The sequence below is a fragment of the Panthera onca genome, chromosome E1 (genome assembly GCF_046562875.1).
Source record: "Panthera onca isolate mPanOnc1 chromosome E1, mPanOnc1 haplotype 2, whole genome shotgun sequence".
NCBI lineage: Eukaryota > Metazoa > Chordata > Mammalia > Carnivora > Felidae > Panthera > Panthera onca.
Genome location: NC_138352.1, coordinates 22,460,332 through 22,482,473, shown reverse-complemented (window position 1 = coordinate 22,482,473; position 22,142 = coordinate 22,460,332). Strand labels below are relative to the sequence as shown.

At 44.9% G+C, this 22,142-nt stretch overlaps 1 protein-coding gene across 3 annotated transcripts in view; it reads right to left on the bottom strand.

The window, feature by feature from the left end:
* The window catches only part of MAP2K4 (mitogen-activated protein kinase kinase 4), a 130,292-nt gene that overhangs the window by 67,728 nt on the left and 40,422 nt on the right, over nucleotides 1–22,142 (bottom strand). Inside the window, exon 2 of one of the 3 annotated variants that reach the window (XM_060647250.2) lies at nucleotides 9,216–9,307. The exons of the other annotated variants lie outside the window; for them this stretch is intronic. Coding sequence (XP_060503233.1) covers nucleotides 9,216–9,238 — 23 coding nt within the window. The 5' untranslated portion in view covers nucleotides 9,239–9,307. The remainder of the gene's footprint in view (nucleotides 1–9,215; nucleotides 9,308–22,142) is intronic. 3 annotated transcript variants of the gene reach the window in all.

Here is a 22,142-nt window from a genome sequence, read left to right as displayed (position 1 = left end):
CTAAAACGCTACACTTCCCAACTGCTATGGAATCACCTGCACCCCCCTCCCCCCTTTCCCGCCAAAATTCATGTCAAAGCCCTAACCCCCAGCGTGACCGTATTGGAGACAGGGCCTACAAGGAGATAATTATGTTTAAACGAGGTCATAAGGGTGGAGCCCTGATCGGATAGGACCAGTGTCCTTCTTAGAAGGACCCCCGGCGGAGACAGGCTCTCCCCCACCCTCACGCTTGCACAAAGCAGAGATCACAGAGCAAGACGGCGGCCACCAACGAGCCAAGGGAAGAATCCTCAGGACGAAACCTACCTGGTCGGCACCTTGATCTTCCCGGCCTCCAGAACTGCCAGCAATAGACTTCTGTTGTTGGAGCCACCCAAGCTGTAGTATTTTGTTATGATGGCCCGAGCAGATGGAGAAGGCAAACTTCCTTGTGGTTAGAGGCAGTAGTATGAATGCAGTATTTAAAAGGAGCTGAGCTCGGGCGCCTGGGGGCTCAGTCGCCTCAGGTCATGATCTCGCGGTTCATGAGTTCGAGCCCCGCGTCAGGCTCCGTGCTGACAGCTCAGAGCCTGGAGCATGTTTCAGATTCTGTCTCTCTCTCTCTCTCTCTCTCTCTCTGCCCCTCCCCTGCTGTGCTCTCTCTCTCTCTCTCTCTCTGTGTCCCAAAAATAAATAGATAAAAGGAGGTGACTCAGCCAGAAGGAAGGTCATGGGTTTTTTCTTCTCTTTCTCCCCCTTCTGGTTCTTGTTGCCTGGAATACTGGTGAGGACTGGAGTTCCAATCACCCTCAAGGCCCTTGAGAATGGAAACCATGTACTGAGAATGAGGGAGAAGAAAATTACGGCTCTCTAGACTCTGATGACCATGAAGCCATTTCACCAACCCTACGCCTACCTATCTCCAGACAACATCTCCAGAAAGAGAAATAAACTGTCTTACTGAAGCCGCTATCTGTCCTCACCGCTGATGCTGTTGATATGCAAACTCATTTCCGGTTAATGCAGCCCCCAAGGATATCTTATTTCCCAGTGATTGTCACGGGAGGAGGTCCCTAGCATCTGGCAGTGGTGAAGAGGGAGGGAACAGGTGGAAGTCTGGTCATGACAATGACTGGGAAGTGCTATGAGCACTTAGTGGCTGAGGGTCAATGATGCTAAAATGGTTTCAAATCCACAGACCAGTTACAAACAGGCCAAGAACACTTCCCTGAATAAAGTCCTTAACTCTGGCATCCCTCATTTCTTACAGCCAGCCCTAATCATCCCTGTTCCCAGCGACTAGCCGTTCCAACCTCTAGGGCAAACATGCACAGACAGACAGACATATACATACACATACACACACACACACACACACACACACACACAGAGAGAGAGAGAGAGAGAGAGAGAGAGAAACCGACACAGATACTGTGGGCATCACAAATAAGTAGAATATGTGTGTTTTCTTTTACAAAACATCCAAAATGATGGGTAGAATGAATCCACGCAATACAGACCTTATTAAGACACAAATGCGATATAAGAAAATTATTTTTTGAAATAAGGGGACATCTTGTTACATGAAAATCTGAAAGCTGTCATTTCTGAGCCCACATGTTTGCAATGAAGTCCTTTAGTGTGCCCTCTTTGATCACCGACCCTCTGGACAGAAATGACTACTTTGTCTTTTCACTACTTACTGAACACTGAATCATCACTACTGCGTTTTCACTGCCGTCCTTTCACTGATTTGGACTGATGTGTACAAGTTTCTAAAATCCTACAGATTCCCCTCCCCCCCCAAAAAAATAAAAACCTGTGACATGATGTTCCAGAGCATTCCTGAGACTAGACCCTGGGAAAAGCTTTATTTCTATCTAAAGTGTCCAATAAAGCTGCCCGGCTTTGCACATAGGTGGGCGGACTTGTTCTTTGGAGAAATATAGCCAGCACGGCCACGGCTACCTGGGATGTCTCTAGCTCATCTTCCACCCCTACCCTCTGCTAAATCCAGAGGGCACCCTTCTGTGCTAATTCAGCAGCAGGATAAGTACTCGGACAGATATAAAGGGTATAGGCTAAACTGTTAAGCGAGTGCCCACAGAGCCCCGTCCACAGCGCCCTTTTCCCTCACACCCACCTAAAAGGTGATCAGGGGTGAGATCACTCTTTTAAGCTGCAGTTTGGTTTCTTACTCTTAGAGTTGGACTTTTTTTTTTGCCACTTGGCGAGCAAGTGTCTCTTCCTTGGTTAAGTCCCTGGGAGAACACCCCTGAGCCCTCCTGCCAAGGCTTTGTTTTCCTGCTGCTGCTTCTGCTAAGAGTTATTAGTATATGTTATTAACTTATCGACTGACTCTTGGTCCTGTGCTGTAAATCTTTCTCCAGAGCGTGTTTACCTTCCCATTCTATTTATGAATTTATACCTGTAAAACATTCGGAAATGTGCATGCTCTCAAGTCGATCGTGCCATTTCACTCTGCCACGCAGTATCATTCAAGTTCACCTCCGCGTGAGAAATGGACTTCCTTCCACCATTGCCTTTCCAGCTTCCTGCCAATGCCTTATTTTCTCACCTATCACCTAATCAATAATCCTGTTCCCTATTTATCCAAATTTGCTCTCCCCTCGAGATTTGCTGGGGGCGCCGGGGTGGCTCAGATGGTTAAGCGTCCAACCTCGGCTCAGGTCATGATCTCACAGTTCGTGGGTTTGAGCCCCGCGTCGGGCTCTGTGCTGACAGTGCGGCGCCTGCTTGGGATTCTCTTGTTTTCTGTCTCTCCCCACTCTCACTTTTTCTCTCTCTCAAAAATAAACTTAAAAAAAAAAAATTTGCTGGGGCGCCTGGGTGGCTCAGTCGGTTAAGCAGCCGACTTCAGCTCAGGTCATGATCTCACGGTCCGTGAGTTTGAGCCCCGCATCGGGCTCTGTGCTGACAGCTCAGAGACTGGAGCCTGTTTCAGATTCTGTGTCTCCCTCTCTCTCTGACCCTCCCCCGTTCATGCTCTGTCTCTCCCTGTCTCAAAAATAAATAAAATGTTAAAAAAAAAAAAATTTGCTGATCCTTTTTTATAAACATCATGATGTCTTCTACTGTATTAAGAATGCCGTAAAGTGCCGCGTTCAGAGATGCTTTCTCAAAGTCAAGAAGATATTGCTTCCTAGTTCCAGAATGCCTGCTCCCATCTCACAGGGAGGATACGTGTGGCACTCACGCTTGGGCCACTGTGGAGCATCAGGGACACAGACTTACTCTCACACTTGAAACAAGTAAAAAAACAGACAAAATCTGAGATGGTCTTGAAGACACTGGACGTCAGGCATCAAAGGGCAGCGAACACCGAGAGGCAAGAAATACACACGGTGAGCCTACGGCTGTCCCCAGCTTCCGGTCTGGAGGGGTCCACAGACTGCGAGGGGATGGGGGACCAGGGGGATCGAGGCACCTCCTGGCAGTATCCTGGTGTTGAGCAGACAGATCTGGGTGTCTGAGGAGACCAAGGTAGCCAGAGTCTAAGAAGCAGAGTTCCGGGATAAGAGAGCGCTGCACAGAAAGAGAACCCCACAGATAGGCACGGAGCCCTCCTTGGTCAGCATGCTCTTACAAAGACCCTACACTCGCCTGGGGAAAGAACCCCCCAAAAGGATTAGAGGGAACAATGCCCAGGCTGGAGCGGTACTCGGAACACCCACCAAAGCTGAAAAGCAAGAGTCAACAGGATCCAGCTGTTTCCAAGTAACTTAACCAAAGATTCGTAGGAACGCAAAAACACCTGGCACCCAAAGTCCGGCCTGCAATCTAAAACTCAGCAAGGATGCAGAGAAGCAAAATAAGATGGCCCAAAATGAAGAGAAAGATCAACCAATTCTGAGTCAGAAATGGCGAAGATGCCAGAATTAGCAAAGACAATGAAACCGTGTTTACGACTCTATGGTGTGTATTTGAGAAACTGAAGGGGAGACGAATACATTGGACAGATGTGGGATATACAAAAAGCAACGAAACCAAACGTCTAGACAGAAAAGCTAGAACAGGTCAGGAGGAAACTTTGGGGGTGGTAGATATGTTCACTGACCTGCCTGGAGTGGTGCTTTCACAGGGTATACACACGTCAAAACTTCCCAAACTGTATGCTTTCACTACGTACAGTTCATTATATGTCAACTATACCTAAGTAAGATTGATGGGAAAGAGAGAAAGAGACTGTCTTTGAGCCTCACTCTCCTTGTGGGAAAGGGATTTGTCCATCCCGTGTCCATACGTTCAAACCCTGTCTGTAGTTCAAGGCCCCAGGGCTCAGGGTGTTCCCAATCAGAGCACACACTGCTCCAGAGGAAAATTCTCTCTTGATGCCCTTGTCCTCGAATTCCATACTCTTCAACGGACAGCAGCAAATCTAAGAATATAATCCTCAGTCTATTTTGCTACCACGACCCTTCTCTGCGTCCACGCTGCCCGGATGAAATGTACCTACATCCATCTGGTCTCCCTCCCCAGTTATTTTCTGGTACTTGCTAGTCAGGGGGGAGGCCTTGGGGTGGGGGAGGCACTCTGTCTCTTAAACTAATGGTTCAGAAGAGGCCACATTTTCTCCTGCGGTCTGCAGGAATGCCCTAAGAGAAATCCTCGGTAAATCTCTTCTTGATTCCTATAGGGACTCCACATGGGATTGTCTTAATTTTCTGTGTTTCATATATCCATCCTTGTTTCTTAATAAATAGTTTAGCAGGATTCTGCTTCTCCTATATCATTTTGCCCTACAAATCTGAAATTGTTTTTACAAAGTCAGAACATTAGTTCCTGAAGCAAGTAACGAAGGAGCAAGAATCTTAATTCCTTTTCATTCATAACCTGTAGCTAGCTATGTGAACTGTCTTGTAAACTATGGAACATTCTCAAGCTGACCTTTATTATTCTGGGGCAGGGCGGGCATTTACCCAAACTAGTCAATGAGAAAAAAAAAAAAGATTTTATAGATTTATCTACAGACACAATCTAAAGATTTATCAACAGACACACTTAGGAACACAGGCTATTTTATATAATATACCTACTTGAAACAGAGGGTATTTTTGAACCTCTTACAGTGCTTACATTTTAGCTTGTGTGAATTGTGATCAAACCAGCTTAATTTAATACCAGTCTAGGCTGTAGACCTTAACTCACTCTACTTCCTATGTATACTCTAGGTGCCTACAGAAAAATAAAAAGGTAAATATCTAATTACAGTTGAATCTGGATCTTTCTGTGAAGAGAAGCCAAAGCACACAACTCAACATGTGTGCTAGTTAATGCACAAAATAGCCTGTGAAAGGAGAAAAGAAGAAAACATTCTTCATGCCCCCAGCTTCCGGACATCTCCGTTTGGGTTTCAGATGCACACAGTCACAGACTAACAGACTAACAGAATCGTCCAGGCTTGTCCTTCAGAAAACCCTGCCTGGAGGTCCTGGACTGGGTCCAGTGCTCCTCCTCAGCACCCACATATGCTAAAAATCAGGAAACACCCAGTCCGGGGCCCCTGGGTGTCTCAGTCGGTTAAGCTTCTGACCTCGGCTCAGGTCATGATCTCGCGATTTAGGAGTTTCAGCCCCACATCCGGCTGTGTGCTGACAGGAGCTTGCTTTGGATTCTAGGTCTCCCTCTCTCTGCCCCTTCCTCCCCAAAACTAAACATTAAGAAAAAAAATTGGGAGGCCTGGGTGGCTGAGTCGGTTTAGCGTCCGACTTCAGCTCAGGTCATGATCTCACAGTCTGTGAGTTTGAGCCCCGCATCGGGCTCTGTGCTGACAGCTCAGAGCCTAGAGTCTGCTTCAGATTCTATCTCCCTCTCTCTCTGTGCCTCCCCTGCTCACACTCTGTCTCTCTCAAAAATAAACAAACATTTAAAAAATTTTTAATTAAAAGAAGAAAAAAGAAAAAAAAAGAAATACCCAGTCCATGGCAAATTCCTGATCTGCAGTCCCAGCAACGTTTTCTTTCAAGTAGATTAGGCTAGTTTGGTACTTCTTCTTAGTGAGCCCTATTGTGGGTCCACATCTAACCGTTTGTGCTTAATTCTTCTGATAATTCCTTCTATCGAGTCAAACTCAGAGGTCTCCTTTGAAGGGGCACAGGGGAGGATACAGGCAACAGGCCAGGGTCCCTCAAGTCGCAGAACAAGGAGGCTTCTGTCCGCAGCTCGGGCACCCGGGCTGGAATCTCCTGTCTACAACCTGATTCTTCACCATGGGCGTGTATCACTTCTTAAACGTTCCCAAGTACTCCCCAATCTGCCTCAGGAAACATCCCACCGAGCAAGGACACCGTGGCTTACTGATAGGAGGGGGACACTGCAGACCTCTCCTGCCCAGGCCAACAGCTCCCGTTCTCCCACAACGACACACACCGCCCACCCAGAGTCCGGTCTCCAGTTCAGAGCTCTGTCCACCGGCGTACCCACTCCACGCCTCGGCTCCTCCGCTCGCTAATCAAGTCTACTTATCTTCAAGCACACACACGTACTCCCCACTGCCGTGATCTGGACAGGACTCTAATTCCCCAAAGCTCTGATTCTTTTGGGACCAAAATGCCAAATCCACTGTGTTGTTTCTCGGGGGCGGGAGCCAAGGAGAGACTGATAGGAGGCACTAGGCCCTGCCCTTCGTCAGCTTCCCGCAAATGTGTGGGTACTTTTTCTCCCAGATATTCTAGGACTATCTCCGCCCGGCAACTTCCATTTGCATCACAGAGGCTGTCTGCTCCGATTTCAACTACGTCTCCACCACTCCGTTCTTGAAAAGTGAACGTAACGTCCTCTCCAGCAGGTCACGTCTATCACAGAGCATATGCTCCACGGGTTTCCAGAGGACACTTGCCAGGAGCTAGTTAGTCATTTTTTTACTTAGGTAATCTCTACACCCAATGTGGGGCTCGAACTCACGACCCCAAGATTACTACGAGTCGCGTGTTCTTCCGAATGAGCCAGCCAGGCGCCCTAAGGAGCTAGCTACTCTTATCACAAAACGTGGTCTGAGAAGCCAAAACCCATTTCTCCAATACCACATGCACTGGGCTCAACTGGGGTCCCCCAACAACAGATTTATCCACCTCAGAAGGTGGCCTTATCTTTACAGATACAATTAAGATAAAGATCTTGAGGAAAGGTCATCCTGGACTTGGGTGGGCCCTAAATATAATGGCAAGTGTCCTTATAAGAGACAGACAGGAAGACAGAGACGCAGGGAGACACAGGGAGGAAATCCAAGCAAGGACAGAGGCGACTGGGGTCCTGCCACCTCCACCCCAGGAATGCCAGGAGGTACCAGGGCTGGAAGAGGGAAGGAAGGATCCCCTCCAAAGCCTGTAGAAGAAGCATCACCTTGCCAACACCCTGATTTCGGATTTCTGGCCTCCGAAACTGCGAGAGAATAAATTTCTGTCGTTTTAGTCTACCAAGACTGTGGTAATTTGTTACAGCAGCTGTAGGAATCCAATACACCATCTAAACCACGAGTCAACAAACTTCTTCTGTAAAGAAACAGATGAACATTTTAGGCATTGCCAGCCCCTCTCTGTAGCAACTATGCGACCAAATGGGTGTGGCTATGTTCCAATAAAACTTTATTTATAAAAACTAGCAGCAGGGCCGCATTTGGCTCCTGAGCTGTAGTTTGAGTACTACGGGGTCTAAATGAGACCTATCGTTCAGACGATCTCTATCACATCTATTCATTTTTCATATCCTTCCTCTTTCAACTTTATAATTATTCTCTGGAAGAGAAGAAACTCCAGTAACGCACCCAAATCTTATAGTTTTATTTTCAAAATTTAAGCTCAAGATACATTTCAGGCTCTTTCTTAACCCTCACGGCCCCTCCTCCCCCCTACACACACACACACACACACACACACACAAACACACACACACACACACACACAAACACACACACAAACACACAAACACACACACACACACACACACACACACACACGCAAATCAACAGGCAGTGGAATTAGGGGTCTGTAACCCATCCCTGATTCTCTTGCCACACACGTAAATAAGTACACTAAAGAGGCAGCAGACCTCCATGCCTTGGGCATCCTTCCTATCTACGTATCCTTCCTATCTACGTATCCTTCAGAAAATGACAGCTAATTACCTGAACACATCTCTTCCTCCTGGGCATAAGAACTTGATCCCCCAACCCTGCCAGTGCCTACAGATTTTCCTTTGATAAATAAACATCTCCTGGTGCCCAGAACCTTCTATTATCTAATTAGGCATGTCTGAAGGCTTGAAGCATGTTTTCTCCTCTTCTTTCATGATCACATCCTTCCCCTTCATTTATCTTACTCTTGATTTCCTCCCAACGTTATCAAACATGTCTTTCTCTCCAAATTACTTATTCCTCCTTTTGCCCTGTAAGCAGCCTTGATTTTATCAAGCCGACATACTCTAAAATGCCTCAAGCTGCTTTATTGCTCTCCTTGGCACATATACATATATATAATTAGCATTCCTCCTAAGACAGGAAAATAAATAGAACACATACCCTGCACACCACTGCAACCGTTCTGTGTCCGTACTCTAGATGAGTACTGCTTTATGCATCCTTCTGCAATGCAGCTCTGTTAATTCCGGAAATTTCCACAGTAAACCCGGTCTGTCAGTTGCCATGGAAACTGTCTGCTTCCTGCCACTACTAACAAAATGAGTATGTTTGCTAAGACCTAAGATGAGGCAAAGGGAAGAATTGGAAAGGAAGGAAGAAAGGAAGGAAGGAAGGAAGGAAGGAAGGAAGGAAGGAAGGAAAGATGTCCAAAAGAATTGCTCAAACACTCCAAATATAAATTTTCAAATTCTGATATCCATATGCAGTGAGGAGAAGATACTAATGACACAGATCTGCAGTGCCTTGAGCAGCACTGACTTAGGGAGGAGAAAGCAATTTCCCACCACTAAGGAAAAGAGTAAGATTAGAGTATAAGACAAGCATCCACGGTTGCATCCTGTGGCTACAGGCAGCATATTCCCTACGAGCTGATGGTATGTCAGCTGTACTCAGCGTTTACCATTAGCACAGTTTCTCTGGGCTGTGTTTCTTACAGACAAAAGTTAAGAAAGCTGACTTAGCTAAACCAACAGGTTACAAGTTTTCCTAAGATCCTCTCCCTGTCTGGAACCCCATCTCTACGGGCGGCTACCTAACACCTTTTCCCCACTAGTATGGAAGAAATCAGGGTCCTTACATGCAGATGTCAGGAGCAGGCATCGAGACAGCCACCTTACCAGGACGCTCAGAATATTAGGCACAGCTGACCACAATCGCTCCCACCTGCCCCTGGAAAAAATGCATGTCATTTTTCTGTGACATCACATGTAATGATCTGCTGCCTACCTCTCAAGCGTCTTTGTTTTCTCTGCCTGTCGCTTCTCTGCTATCCAACCTCGACATGTTAGATTTCCTCGGGGCTCAGCCCTGGATCCGATTCTCTCATCGAGATACACTCTCTCCCCGGACAACATCAGCATCTACATGCTGACAGCTCGCAACCTTTAATTTCCAAGCTACCCCGTCTTCTCTAGGTACCAGACTTCCATTTTCAACACCACAGTGGGTTCTGTATTTACCCCTTGATCTCGCAGGATATTTCAGGGGCATCTCAAATCTGACATACCTCAAGCTGAACTCCTGTTCTTTTGTGCCCTCCCCCACAGACACTCCACGGCCGGTGGGCCCATTTCAGCAATGGCAGCTGAACCCATCATTCAACCCACAATTCTGGAAGTGACCAGGGACACTTTCCCATTTTTGCCACCCACAGTCAAATTCTTACTCGTTTTTGTTAATGCTTCCTTTAAAATTCCTTTGCAAGCTCCATTTCCCTCTATGTCCCTGTCATCAACTAATATCATCACCCATCATGCCACAGCCACACTACCACCGCCTCATGAGGACTCCTGAATTCCTTTCTTGCCTCTCCACAATACATACTGCACGCAGCAGCCAGGGTGATCGCACTGGGGTGTAAATCAGATGGTGCCACTCGCCTGCTCATAACCCTTTGTTAGCTTCCCACTCCCTCTGGGTTTTTCTTTTATTTTTAAGTTTATTTATTTTGAGAGAGAGAGCTAGTACGCGAAGGGGAGGAGCAGAGAGAGAGGAAGCGAGAGAACCAGAAGCAGGCTCCTTACACTATCAGTGTGGAGCCCATGGTGGGGCTCGATCTCACGAGCCACAAGATCATGACCTGAGCCGAAATCAAGAGTCTGTCACTTGAATGACTGCATCACCCAGGCGCCCGCACCAACTCGCGAATGCCATCCCAAGTGGTTACCTACAAGGCCACATGTGATCAGGCCCGTGACTCTCTCTCCACCCTTAAATGCACTTTTCCTTCTCGTTTTCTGATCAAATTGGCATCTCTTTGTTTCCCTGAAAAGCTGAATCTTTTCCACCTTGATACGTTGCCTCTTCAAATACTTGCAATTCCCTGCACTTAGAATGCCCTCAGCAGCCCCCTTCCCCAAATCTAGTAAGAACCTGCCCGGGCTCAGAAGCCTTCAGTGACAACTTGTTCATCTCCATGCGGAATCAAGCCCCTCATATGCTCTCAGCTGGCCCTTTTCCTGGAACAGCATGAATACTACCTATAATTACACACACACACACACACACACACACGTTGAATGTGTCATCCCAACACCTTAAGCTTCATTAAGTAGCAGCAGAATCTCCTTTTTTTCAACATGAAATACCCAGTGTCCACCGTAGTGTCTGGCAGATGGTGGCATTCAACAAACAGCTGATGAAAGTCTAATAGAACGTGCGTGGGGTTGGTCTCTGACAGCTACCAAGTCAGCTGCTCATAAAGCTCCGAGGCACTCCCTGGACTCTGTAACCTACGCTCCCCCTCATTTTACACCCACTCAAACCCCAAGATATGGAGGAACACACCACTGACATCTGACTTCGGCAGCTCCTAGGTCAGGACAGAGGCGACGGTAACCGTCCGGGTGAACCTACAATGCTTCTCTGGTCGATGGTCCCCAACCACAGGCAATGTTGCACTTGTACCTCAAGGGTCACATGGCCACATCTGGAGATTCCCTGCACTTGGAATTCCCTGCACTTGAAACAACTAGGTGGTTGTTCCTACTGGGGGGGAGGGGAGTGCTGCTGGCATCTGGTGGGGGGAAGCCAGAGTTACTGGGAAGCATCCTACAGTGCGCAGCCCAGCCTCCTGCCTCCTAGACCAAGAACTATCCCGTCTAAAACGTCAATAGCACCAAGGTGGAGAAGATACAGCTACTCCCACAGTCTTGGAAGATAGGAGTAGGGCCCAAAACTGTCAATCTGGGCACCTGTCTGGCTCAGTCGGTGGAGTGTGTGACTCTTGATCTCAGGGTTGTGAGTTTGAGCCACATGTTGAGTGTAGAGATTACTTAAAAGCTTAGGAGGGGCACCGGGGTGGCTCAGTCAGTTAAGTGTCTGACTCTCGACTTTGGCTCTGGTCATGATCTCATGGTTCAAGCCCCACATCAGGCTCTGTGCCGACAGTGTGGAGCCTGCTTGGGATTCTCTCTTTCTGCCCCTCCCCTACTTTCTCTCTCTCAAAAGAAACATTAAAAAAAAAATTTAGGGGTGCCTGGGTGGCTCAGTGAGTTAAGCATCTGACTTTGGCTCAGGTCATGATCTCACAGTTCCTAGGTTCAAGTCCTGTATCAGGCTCTGTGCTGACAGAGCCTGGAGCCTGCTTCAGATTCTGTGTCCTCCTCTCTCTCTGCTCCTCCCCCACTCTCTCTCTCTCTCTCTCAAAAACAAAACATTAAAACAATTTTTTTTTTAATTTTTTTTAACGTTTATTTATTTTTGAGACAGAGAGAGACAGAGCATGAACGGGGGAGGGGCAGAGAGAGAGGGAGACACAGAACCGGAAGCAGGCTCCAGGCTCTGGGCCATCAGCCCAGAGCCCGACACGGGGCTCGAACTCACGGACCGCGAGATCGTGACCTGAGCTGAAGTCGGACGCTTAACCGACTGAGCCACCCAGGCGCCCCTAAAACAATTTTTAAAAATTTTAAACAAATAAAATCTTTAAAAAATATTTCTATATATAACATTTTACCACCACAAAGTTGTTTTTTAAAGCATTATTTTTAATTAAAAAATGAAGGGGCACCTGGGTGGCTCAGTTGGTTAAGCATCCTACTTCAGCCCAGGTCATGATCTCACGGTTTGTGAGTTCGAGCCCCACATGGGGCACTGTGCTGACGGCTCGGAGCCTGGAACCTGCTTCAGATTCTGTGTCTCCTCTCTCTGCCCCTCTCCCGCTCATGCTCACACACACTCTCTCTCTCTCTCTCTCTCTCTCTCTGTCAAAAATAAATAAACTTAAAAAAATGAAAATAATCTAAATGGTTATCAGTAAGGAACTAATTACATAATTACATAATTGGTATATAATTACATAATACATCAATTCAAATGTAATGAAAGATAAAATTGATTTCTGAAAATGAATGTGCTAATTTAGAAATACATTTTCAAGATGTACTAAGTGAAAAATCAAGCCACAAAGTAGGGTACTAAATGGCTTTTTGAATAAATATTTTCAAGAATTACATAAATTATTATATATTTTGGTATTTGAACAAGTTTTTCTATAAGGACATACTACACTTAAAAGGGTTTTATCTTTAGAGAAAACTATGTACGAAATGAATTCTTTCACCAGAAGCATATACCACTCATTTTTTAAATGGTAACATGAACTTTCTGGATGGTAACATTATGAGCCATTTTGATTTTCTTCTTTAAACTTTTCTGAAAGGAAGGATGGAAGAAAGGAAGGAGACAGACTAGTAAATGGTCTTTTTTTTAATTTATTTATTTTGAGAGAAAGAGAGCATGAGCAGGGGAGGGACAGAGAGGGAAAGGGAGAGAATTCTAAGCAGGCTCCACACTCAGCTCAGAGCCTGAAAGGGGCTCGATCCCACGACCCTGGGATAATGATCTGAGCTGAAATCAAGAGGCGGATGCTCAACCGACTGAGCCATCCGGGTGCCCCGAGATTTACTTTTTTTAAGTAATCTCTACACCCAACGTGGAACTCATACTGACAACCCCAGGATCAAGAGTTGCACACTCTACAGACTGCACCAGCCAGGCACCGCTCTAGAGCCCAATATAGACAACCTGTCCCCACACTTTTTTCTAGGGGACTCCCGCTATTCAGGGGTACGCTACACCCGCTGTGACTCCACAGATGCTATAGATTAATCTTCAAATTACATTAAAAATTTCCATCTAGGTTTGTCTCAAACATCATGACACGGGAAACCACGTGGGCAGGAATAAAATCCGTCACCATACCGTTCCACGGGCCTAAGAGTTGAATTCAATAAAAACAGTGTTCGTACACTTACCAAGTGATTGTTGAAACACATACGGGCTTTGAAAACAAAGACAGAAAAACACAGGTACCATTCAATGAGATTAAATAATAGACTTAGCATTTTTACTGTTAGTCTTCTGCCATCTTTTTTTTTTTTTAATTGAAGTGTGGTTTCCAAATGAAATGCAGAAATCGTAAGGATACAGTTGGCCGAGTTACCAAACACACACACCCGTGTATCTCACACCTGAAGAAGACGGAGAAGATCCCACACCAGGAATGCGCCATTCCTGTCCGGCCCCTCCACAGACACTGTTCTGATTTCCATCACTTTGTCTAGAATTTGATACAGATAAAATGAAACAGTGTTCCCTTATGCCTGACTTCTGCTCAGCATTTCTGAAGATTCATCAAGCAGGCTGCGAGCCTCAGTACTTTGTTCCTTTTGGTTGTTGAAAAGTATTTCACTGATTAACATGCCACATATTATCCATTCTTCCATCACGGGATACCTGGGTGGTTTCCAGTTGGAGGGCCATTATAAATTGAGTTTTCATGAACCTTCACATGCAAGTCTTTCTGGGGACACTCTTATCTTAAGTAAATAACAAGAAATAGAATTTGCTGAGTTACGGGGTAGATGTGCCCTTAAGTGACTATCCAAGATTTTTCTGAGGTGCTTGTGCCATTTCCTACTTCCCCCATAACATATGAGAATTCTGGTCATACGTACTTGTTAATATACTGTGTGGCCTTTCAAATTGTATCCATTCTGGTGGGTATGTAATAACGTAAGATAACAAAAGAAATATATCTTGGTCTCCACTCCCAGCTCCTGGCACAAAGCTTCTCAAATGCTTGTAATTTCAGGGGCACCTGGCTGGCTCAGTCATTTAAGCGTCTGAGTTTGGCTCCGGTCATGATCTCGCGGTTTGTGGGTTCAAGCCCCACGTCAGGCTCCGTGCTGACAGCTGGGAGCCTGGAGCCTGCTTCGAATTCTATGCCTCCTTCTCTCTCTGTTCCCTTCCCCCACTCGTGCTGTCTGTCTCTGTCTCTCAAAAATGAAAACATTAAAAAAAAAAAAAGTTTTAAAACCCTTGTCATCTCCTAAATGATATGAACACTAGCAGCAATCTCTTGTCCTAAAGAGGACATTGCATGGCTCCTGGGAGGCACTGGTCACCAGAAATCCCAAGCCGGGATTAGAAGTTTAGAATTCTCAGGCCCAGCGCCCATCCTCCAGAGAGCAGAGACGGGCTGGAAACAGAGTCCCTGATTCATCGCACCTGTGTGACAAAGTCCCCACAAAATCCCAACAGGAAGGGGTTCCAAGGGCTTTCGGGCCGGTGAACACGTGCACCCCAGGAAGGAGAGGAGAGGTACACCAGCTCCTCAGGAACTCTGGTGCCTGCGACCCTTCCAGACCTCTCCCTGGGTATCTCTTCATCTGGCTGTTCGTCCGTATCCTTTCGGTAAACCTAGGCTCCACCCCTGTCGCTCTCTCTGGCTCTCACTCTCTCTCTCAAAATAAATACTTAAAAAAAAAAAAAAAAAAAACAGAGAGACCACACCAAGAGCTCAGTGGAAGGGAAGAAGGAAGGAAGAAGAAAAAAGAAAAATAAAACCAAAGCAGAAAAGTGAGATCTGAGACACTGGGGGAAAAAGCCCACTCTGTGGTCACCCACAAAGGAAAAACCAGGTCACATTCCGAAGCTCAGAACCGTCATGGCACATACGTTCCTAACAGTAACCCTGCAAGTCCGGAAGCCTGGAGCAGCGCTTTCCAACTCTGAAGAACAATTTCTACCCCAGAATCCTAAGACCGACAAAGCTATTAATCTAGCAAGAGGGTGAGATAAAGGCATTTTCAGACATGCAAAGACCCCAAAACCCTACTTACTAGGAAAGAACACTTATCTCAGGAAGCTGTTGGAAGATATACTCCCTCAAAATGGAGGGAAACTAAATCACAATGAAAGAAAGAGAAAGAGAATGAAAAGGAAAAGGAAAGAGAAAAAGAGAAGAGAGGGAAGGGAAGGGAAGGGAAGGGAAGGGAAAGAGGGGCAGCTGGGTGGCTCAGCTGGCTGAGCATCTGACTCTTAATTTGGGCTCAGGTCATGATCCCAGGCTTGTTGGACTGTGCCCTACATCGGGCTCTGAGCTGACAGCACAGAGCCCACTTGGGACTCTCTGTCTCCCTGTCTCTCTGCCCCTCCCCTGCTCGCTCTCTCTCTCTCTCTCTCTCTCTCTCTCAAAATAAATAAACAAACACTAAAAAAAATACACCTCTGAAAGAAAGAGAGAGAGAGAGAGAGAGAGAGAGAGAGAGAGAGATAGGGAGGGGGGAGGGAGGGAGTACATGACTCCCAAAGACAGGGAATCAAAATCAGGAGATTTTGATCAGGAGAGTAATACAGGCATTCACAAACCACTGCCAACAGCCATGAAGCAGGCCTAACATGCAACCACTCCAGATTACAGCAAGATTAGGGATGATAGACAACTCTTAAAAAGAAAAAAAAAAGAAAAAAGAAAAACACTGAGTGATCATCTACTCTTTCACGTTGAGAGGAGATTCACGGTGAGCCATTAAATGAGGCAATTATTAATTCTGAGGAAAACAAATCTGCTCAAGATCAGTAATGTAATCACACTTAGTGGTAAATAATAATAAAAAAGAACACTCTGAAAAGATAGGATGTTTCCTTTAAACAGCTTAATTCCTTATTCATAGGTAAGTTTCCAGAAACATGCCCGTAACACGAAGGCAAAGGACCTCTATAACACTCTGAACTGAATCGGAACCCAGTCTTGCTGCCTTATCAGAAACAGTTGGAAAGCTCAGGAAAAACAAAACAAAAAACAAAGCAAGACAAAAAACACAAAACACAAAAAACAAAAAACCTAGGCATTTCTTTAAAGAACACAGTTCTACAGCTCTATAGGTTAAAAAAAATCAGGGACACCTTTCAATGTGTGCCTAAGTCTCTGATTCAATAAAAAAGATGCTTGAAAATGCCAAAACTAAATTCATCTTTAGTAAACAAGCAAGTCAGCACATTTACTATTAATTTCTTTAAATGAATATTCCAGAACTAACTTCAATATCTCAGCTATACACATCCAGCTTGAGGAAAATTATACTAGTGAATCTCCAGGGGGGGGGGGGGGAGGGGGGCGGGGGGAACGACACACAGAGAATCAGTTCAACCACAGCTATTACCACTATGCTCAGTTGAAAATCACATCTCCCGTGAAACACTAACTTTAGGAAATGTGCCACAACCATCAGGTGCACCAAGGTAGGATGTGGGACTGAGGAATAGATTGCATGCCTCTGAACTTTAAGAAGTACAATAATGCAAGTTCTAGAAGACAATCTCACACGACAGGATTATTTACTATAGTCAAAAGGTAGAATGCCTGAATGTCCATCTGTATGAACGAACAAACAAAATGCCGTATATAGATACAACACTATTCAGCCTTGAAAAGGAAATTCTGGGGCGCCTGGGTGGCTCAGTTGGTTAAGCGTGTGACTCTTGGTTTTGGCTCAGGTCATGAACTCACGGTTCATGAGTTCGAGCCCCGCATTGGGCTCTGTGCTGATGGCTCAGAGCCTGCTTGGAATTCTCTCTCTCTCTATCTCTCTCTCTCTCTCTCTCTCTCTCTCTGCTCCTTCCCCCTCATGTTCTCTTTCTCTCTCAAAATAAATAAAACTTTAAAAAGGGGCAGGGGAGGGGGGAGGGATTCTGACACACATAACATGGATAGAGTGTGAAGACATTATGTTGAGTGAAATAAGCCAGACACAAAAGAATGAATATTGTATCATAACTCTACTTATATGAGGTACCTAGAGTGACCAAATTTAGAGACAAAGTGGAACCAAGGCGGGCAGGAGGAGAAACGTGGAGTTAGCGTTTAATGAACACAGTTTCAGTTGAGAAGATGAAATCGAGTCCTGGAGATGGATGGCAGTGATGCCTGCACAAAAATGTGAATATACTTAATGCCCCTGAGCTGCACATTTGAAAATGGTTACGATGCTAAATTGCATGTTATGTGTATTTGGCACGGGGAATCAGAAAGAAAAAGTTTCCAGCAGTAAATCTAAACCAGCCAAAAATTAAAAGATCCCATCATATTTATTTAATACACTTGGCGTTTTAAATTTTGGAGTACTAGTTTGTAGCTATAAATATTTCTACCACGACTGCCATTTTGTGAAAGTACTCCAGCACAGAAGTCACTAGGCCTGCATCAAAAAATGTCAGAGATGGGGGAAAACTTTGCAGCTCGTGTAGACCCATGGTTTTCACACTTAGGAGCTGAGCAGAGATGTCCCAGGGACTATTTTGGAGAAAGGACGGGCAAGACTACAGAGACCTCTCCCAACTCACACACAGTTAGCCCCCCGGGCTTTTCCATAACCTCTGATTTGAAGAAAGCACACACCTGGCTGAATTCTTTCCCTCCCTGCCCCAATTTACCATGTAAAAGAATGGAAGTCGCTATGCGAATTCAACACCTGAATTGCGATCAGAGTGCCACATGACACATTCAAGGTCACAGGGATAATGATGATGTAAGGACAGAAACCAGGTCTTCCAACATTAACTAAAATGGTTAATCCAAAATAATAAAGTTTAAAAGACAAAGTTTCCACAATTTAACCAGCAACAGTGGCTAGACGATTTATTTTTTATTATTTATTTTGCGGAGAGCGTAAGCAGGGGACGGGTAGAGAGAGGGAGACCAAGGATCCAGAGAGGGCTCTGCGCTGACAGGCTGACAGCAGTGAGCCCAGTATGGGGCTCAAACTCATGAACGGCAAGATCATGACCTGAGCTGAAGCTGGACGCTCAACTGACTTAGCCACCCAAGTACCCCCACGGCTACGTAATTTCTAATTGCTATTCTATGCTTTACTGTAAAGCTCTACTGAGTAGGCTTACCATGAAATGACGAACACCACTAGCTATTAACTAGATTTAAAACTTCTTTCAAACGACTCCTAGTGTCCCGTAGCACAAACTGAGCCTTTTAACATTCAACTGTCATAAAAATAAATGAGACCCCAGAGACCTTCTTGGTCTCAACAAAGAGATTATTTTAAACGTGGAATATATGGTTTCGAACCGCTTAGCTCAAGCCCCCAAATATATCTGTACTCGGCATTATTTCTAATATGTATTCTTTTGAGCTAGTGTTTCTTCTTGTACAATTCGGATATGTTGTGAGGATAAAAGGGCTGTTCTTTCAGGAAAACAATTGTATTTGGTGCATTCTCAGTGGTTCTGTGCTCCACGAGCACTCACACATTACTCAGTGCGATGGAAGCAGAGACCTCACAGGAGAATATCTACTGTTGTTCGTGTCCGATTTATATACAGAACATGACTGTAGCACAAGACTGCCACATTTATAAGAACACCGTAGGGTATCAGAGGGGGAAAAACCTACACTTCCTGTTCAGGTTTCTCCTCACTCTCGAAGGACGCACAAGAAAAGTACAATTAAAAAAAAAGGAAATAACGATGAAGAAACTGAGAGATTCCAGCAAATTTCTGAAGGTCTGAAAGCAGACACAAATGTGTAGACAAAGCAAAACTAATCACCTCTAAAAGAAGGGACTCTAGTTTCAAAGACATCAGTCAATTGTAGTACAGGACCTTGTTTAGATCCTGCTTCAAAGTATTTTTAAAAAAAAATGGTGAAGTAATTCACTTACATGATGATATTAAAGATTTATTCTACTGGATGTAATAATGGTATTGTGACTGTGTTTTTATAAAGGAGTCCTTTAGGGCACCTGGGTGGCTCCGTTGGTTGAGCGTCCGACTTTGGCTCAGGTCATGATCTCCCGGTCTGTGAGTTCGAGCCCCGTGTCGGGCTCTGTGCTGACAGCTCGGAGCCTGGAGCCTGGAGCCTGCTTTGGATTCTGTGTCTCCCTCTCTCTCTGTCCCTTTCCCACTTGTGCTCTCTCTCAAAAATAATTAAAAACATTCCAAAAGAATTTTTAAAAAAAGAAGTACATCTTGAAATACTTATAGATAGAATAACATCTGAGGTTTGGTTAAAAATAAGGAAGGTGGAGAAATAGATAAAAACAGTATTGGTCACATTAACCACTAAAACTTCTATGTATTTGTCATGCAGATAAATACATACAGATTCATCTATAACTCTCTACTTCTGGATATGCTTGTAACTTTCCATAATAAGGGGTTAAAAAAAAACAGTAATAGGGGCACCTGGCTGGCTCAGTCAGTAGAGTGTGCAACCCTTGATCTCAGGGCTGTGAGTTTGAGCCCCATGTTTCAGATTACTGAAAAGTAAAATCTTAAAAGAAGAAGAAGAAGAAGAAGAAGAAGAAGACGACGACGACGACGACTTTCCTTGTGGGGGAGGAACAGTAATAGAGAAAACTACCACCTGTAACACATTGGGAGGGAAACACTCAGCAGAGAGGAGAAATAAACAATAGTCCCAAAAGACTCATAGAGAGGATCCAAAGTTGGAAGGTACGAATGCCTAGAAGCAGAAAAGTTCATTAAAATTCTTTCTGTAAGAAAGGTCCAGTTGGTTCCTCCTTTTCTCTCTACCTCCCCCCACCCCCCCAAATGGGAAGACAGCATGTCTTTAAAGAAAATAAACATGCTATCTGAGGAGAAAGAGGCCTCTAATGGTGAATGTTGGCTCTACTCACTCTGGCATCTGAATATTCCTGGCCTGACAGCCAGTTCTCAGACCATTCACAGAATACTCACCTGTATCAGAGCTACCCATCAGCCTTCTAATTTCCTCACTCTCAACTATCAATGGACAACCAAGAATTACAAGACACATGTAAATAAACTAACACAAAGAAGACAAAGGAAAATAAAACTGACACCCTGAAGAAATGGATTGCCACGAGGATAGAAAATAACCTTAAAATTCCAGATAAAGTAGGTGTGCCTGGGTGGCTCAGTCGGTTAAGCATCCGACTTCGACTCAGGTCATGATCTCGCGGTTTGTGGGTTCGAGCCCCACGTCAGGCTCTGTGCCAACAGTTCCAAGCCTGAAGCCTGCTTCAGATTCTGTGTCTCCTCCTCTCTCTGCCCCTCCCATGCTCATGCTCTATCTCTCTCTGTCTCTCAATAAATAAATGTTAAAAAAAAAAATTTTTTTTAATTCCAGATAAATTAAGAATAAGATACTAAAGGTGGCTCAGTCGTTTAAGCATCCAACTTCGGCTTAGGTCATGATCTCACGGTTCGTGGGATCAAGCCCCGCATCGGGCTCTGTGCTGACAGCTCAGAACCTGAAGCCTGCTTCAGATTCTGTGTCTCCCTCTCTCTGACCGTCCCCCATTCATGTTCTCTCTCTCTCTCTCAAAAATAAATAAAACATTAAAAAAAAAAGAGTAAGATACTAAGAAGAAGCCACAATTCACTCATGGAAATTAAAATCAAATGCCAAAATAGAAAATTTCATAGAAGGATCAGTAAATAAGGGAAATCTAGGATATAGAAAAAGAAAACAAAAAGATAAAAAACACATGAAAGAAAAATCAAAGACCCAGGAAATTCAAAAGGTCCAACATCCAAACAACAGGAGACTAGGAAATACATGAAGAAATTGATCACAACAAAAGCAGAAATTTTCTCAGAAACAGATACCTGAACTAAATAAAATGGTTCCTCCATGCACAGAAAGATGATCCAGACCTAGATAGATCTTCATATAACTATAGAACAGCAAGAATAAAGGAAAAAAATGCTAAAAGTTTCCAGTGATAGAACTAGGTAATCTACAAGTAACATCTGTGCTATAATTAAACAGACTACACACAGTCCCCAAAACTTATCTGTACTTACACTCACCAGAATGTCATTCTCCCTTCTCTGCCCATCTTTCAAAACCCAATTCACATCTTGCTTCTTTGTGAAAGGTTTCACCAAGTTGTTTATCCGAAAGTGATCTTATCCCCTCCTGCACCATTCATTTGACATTCAATCTGTGTTACTTTATGCCTCATTTCTTGAATCTCTACAGCCAACTGTTATTTCTTAGAATTTTATTTGAACTGTTGGTTCCCAGAAAATAAGGACACAGTTTTAATATTTTAAATCTTACATGCCAGATGGATGGGAGAGTAGCTCCTGGGAGCTACATCTCTCAACTTCATTAGTTGCTTATACTTCACCTTATCTTTTCCTAAATTCAAGGGCAAGTTTTCTATTTATATCTGTAACTAAAGTTAAAGGGGGAAAAAAAAGAGTTCAAGCAAATTTTAGAAGGAGGCAACACATATAAATGGCACAGAGGTAGCTTTTTCAAATCCCCACGCTGCAAGTAACCAACAGTGGTTCTTTAGTGCCCGATGGTGCACAACCCAGAGAAAGAGCACAGAAGGATCCCCTGATGGAAGGGTGTAGGGAGTCAGAAGACGTAAGCTGCCCTACATACTGAAACAATGGTCTTAAGGGGCGCCTGGGGGGCTCCGTCGGTTAAGCAACCGACTTCGGCTCAGGTCGTGATCTCGCGTGATCTCGCGTGATCTCGCGTGAGTTCGAGCCCCGCAACCGGCTCTGTGCTGACAGCTCGGAGCCTGGAGCCTGCTTCGGATCCCATGCGTCCCTCTCTCTGTGCCCCTCCTCTGCTCACTTTCTCTCTCTCTTTTGCAAAACAATAAATAAAAGGTTGAAACGACGGTCCTTGACCAATACCAATGTTAGTAGTTTCACCTGTTCCTCATCCACATAATAACAGACCAGCACAGTAAGAAAA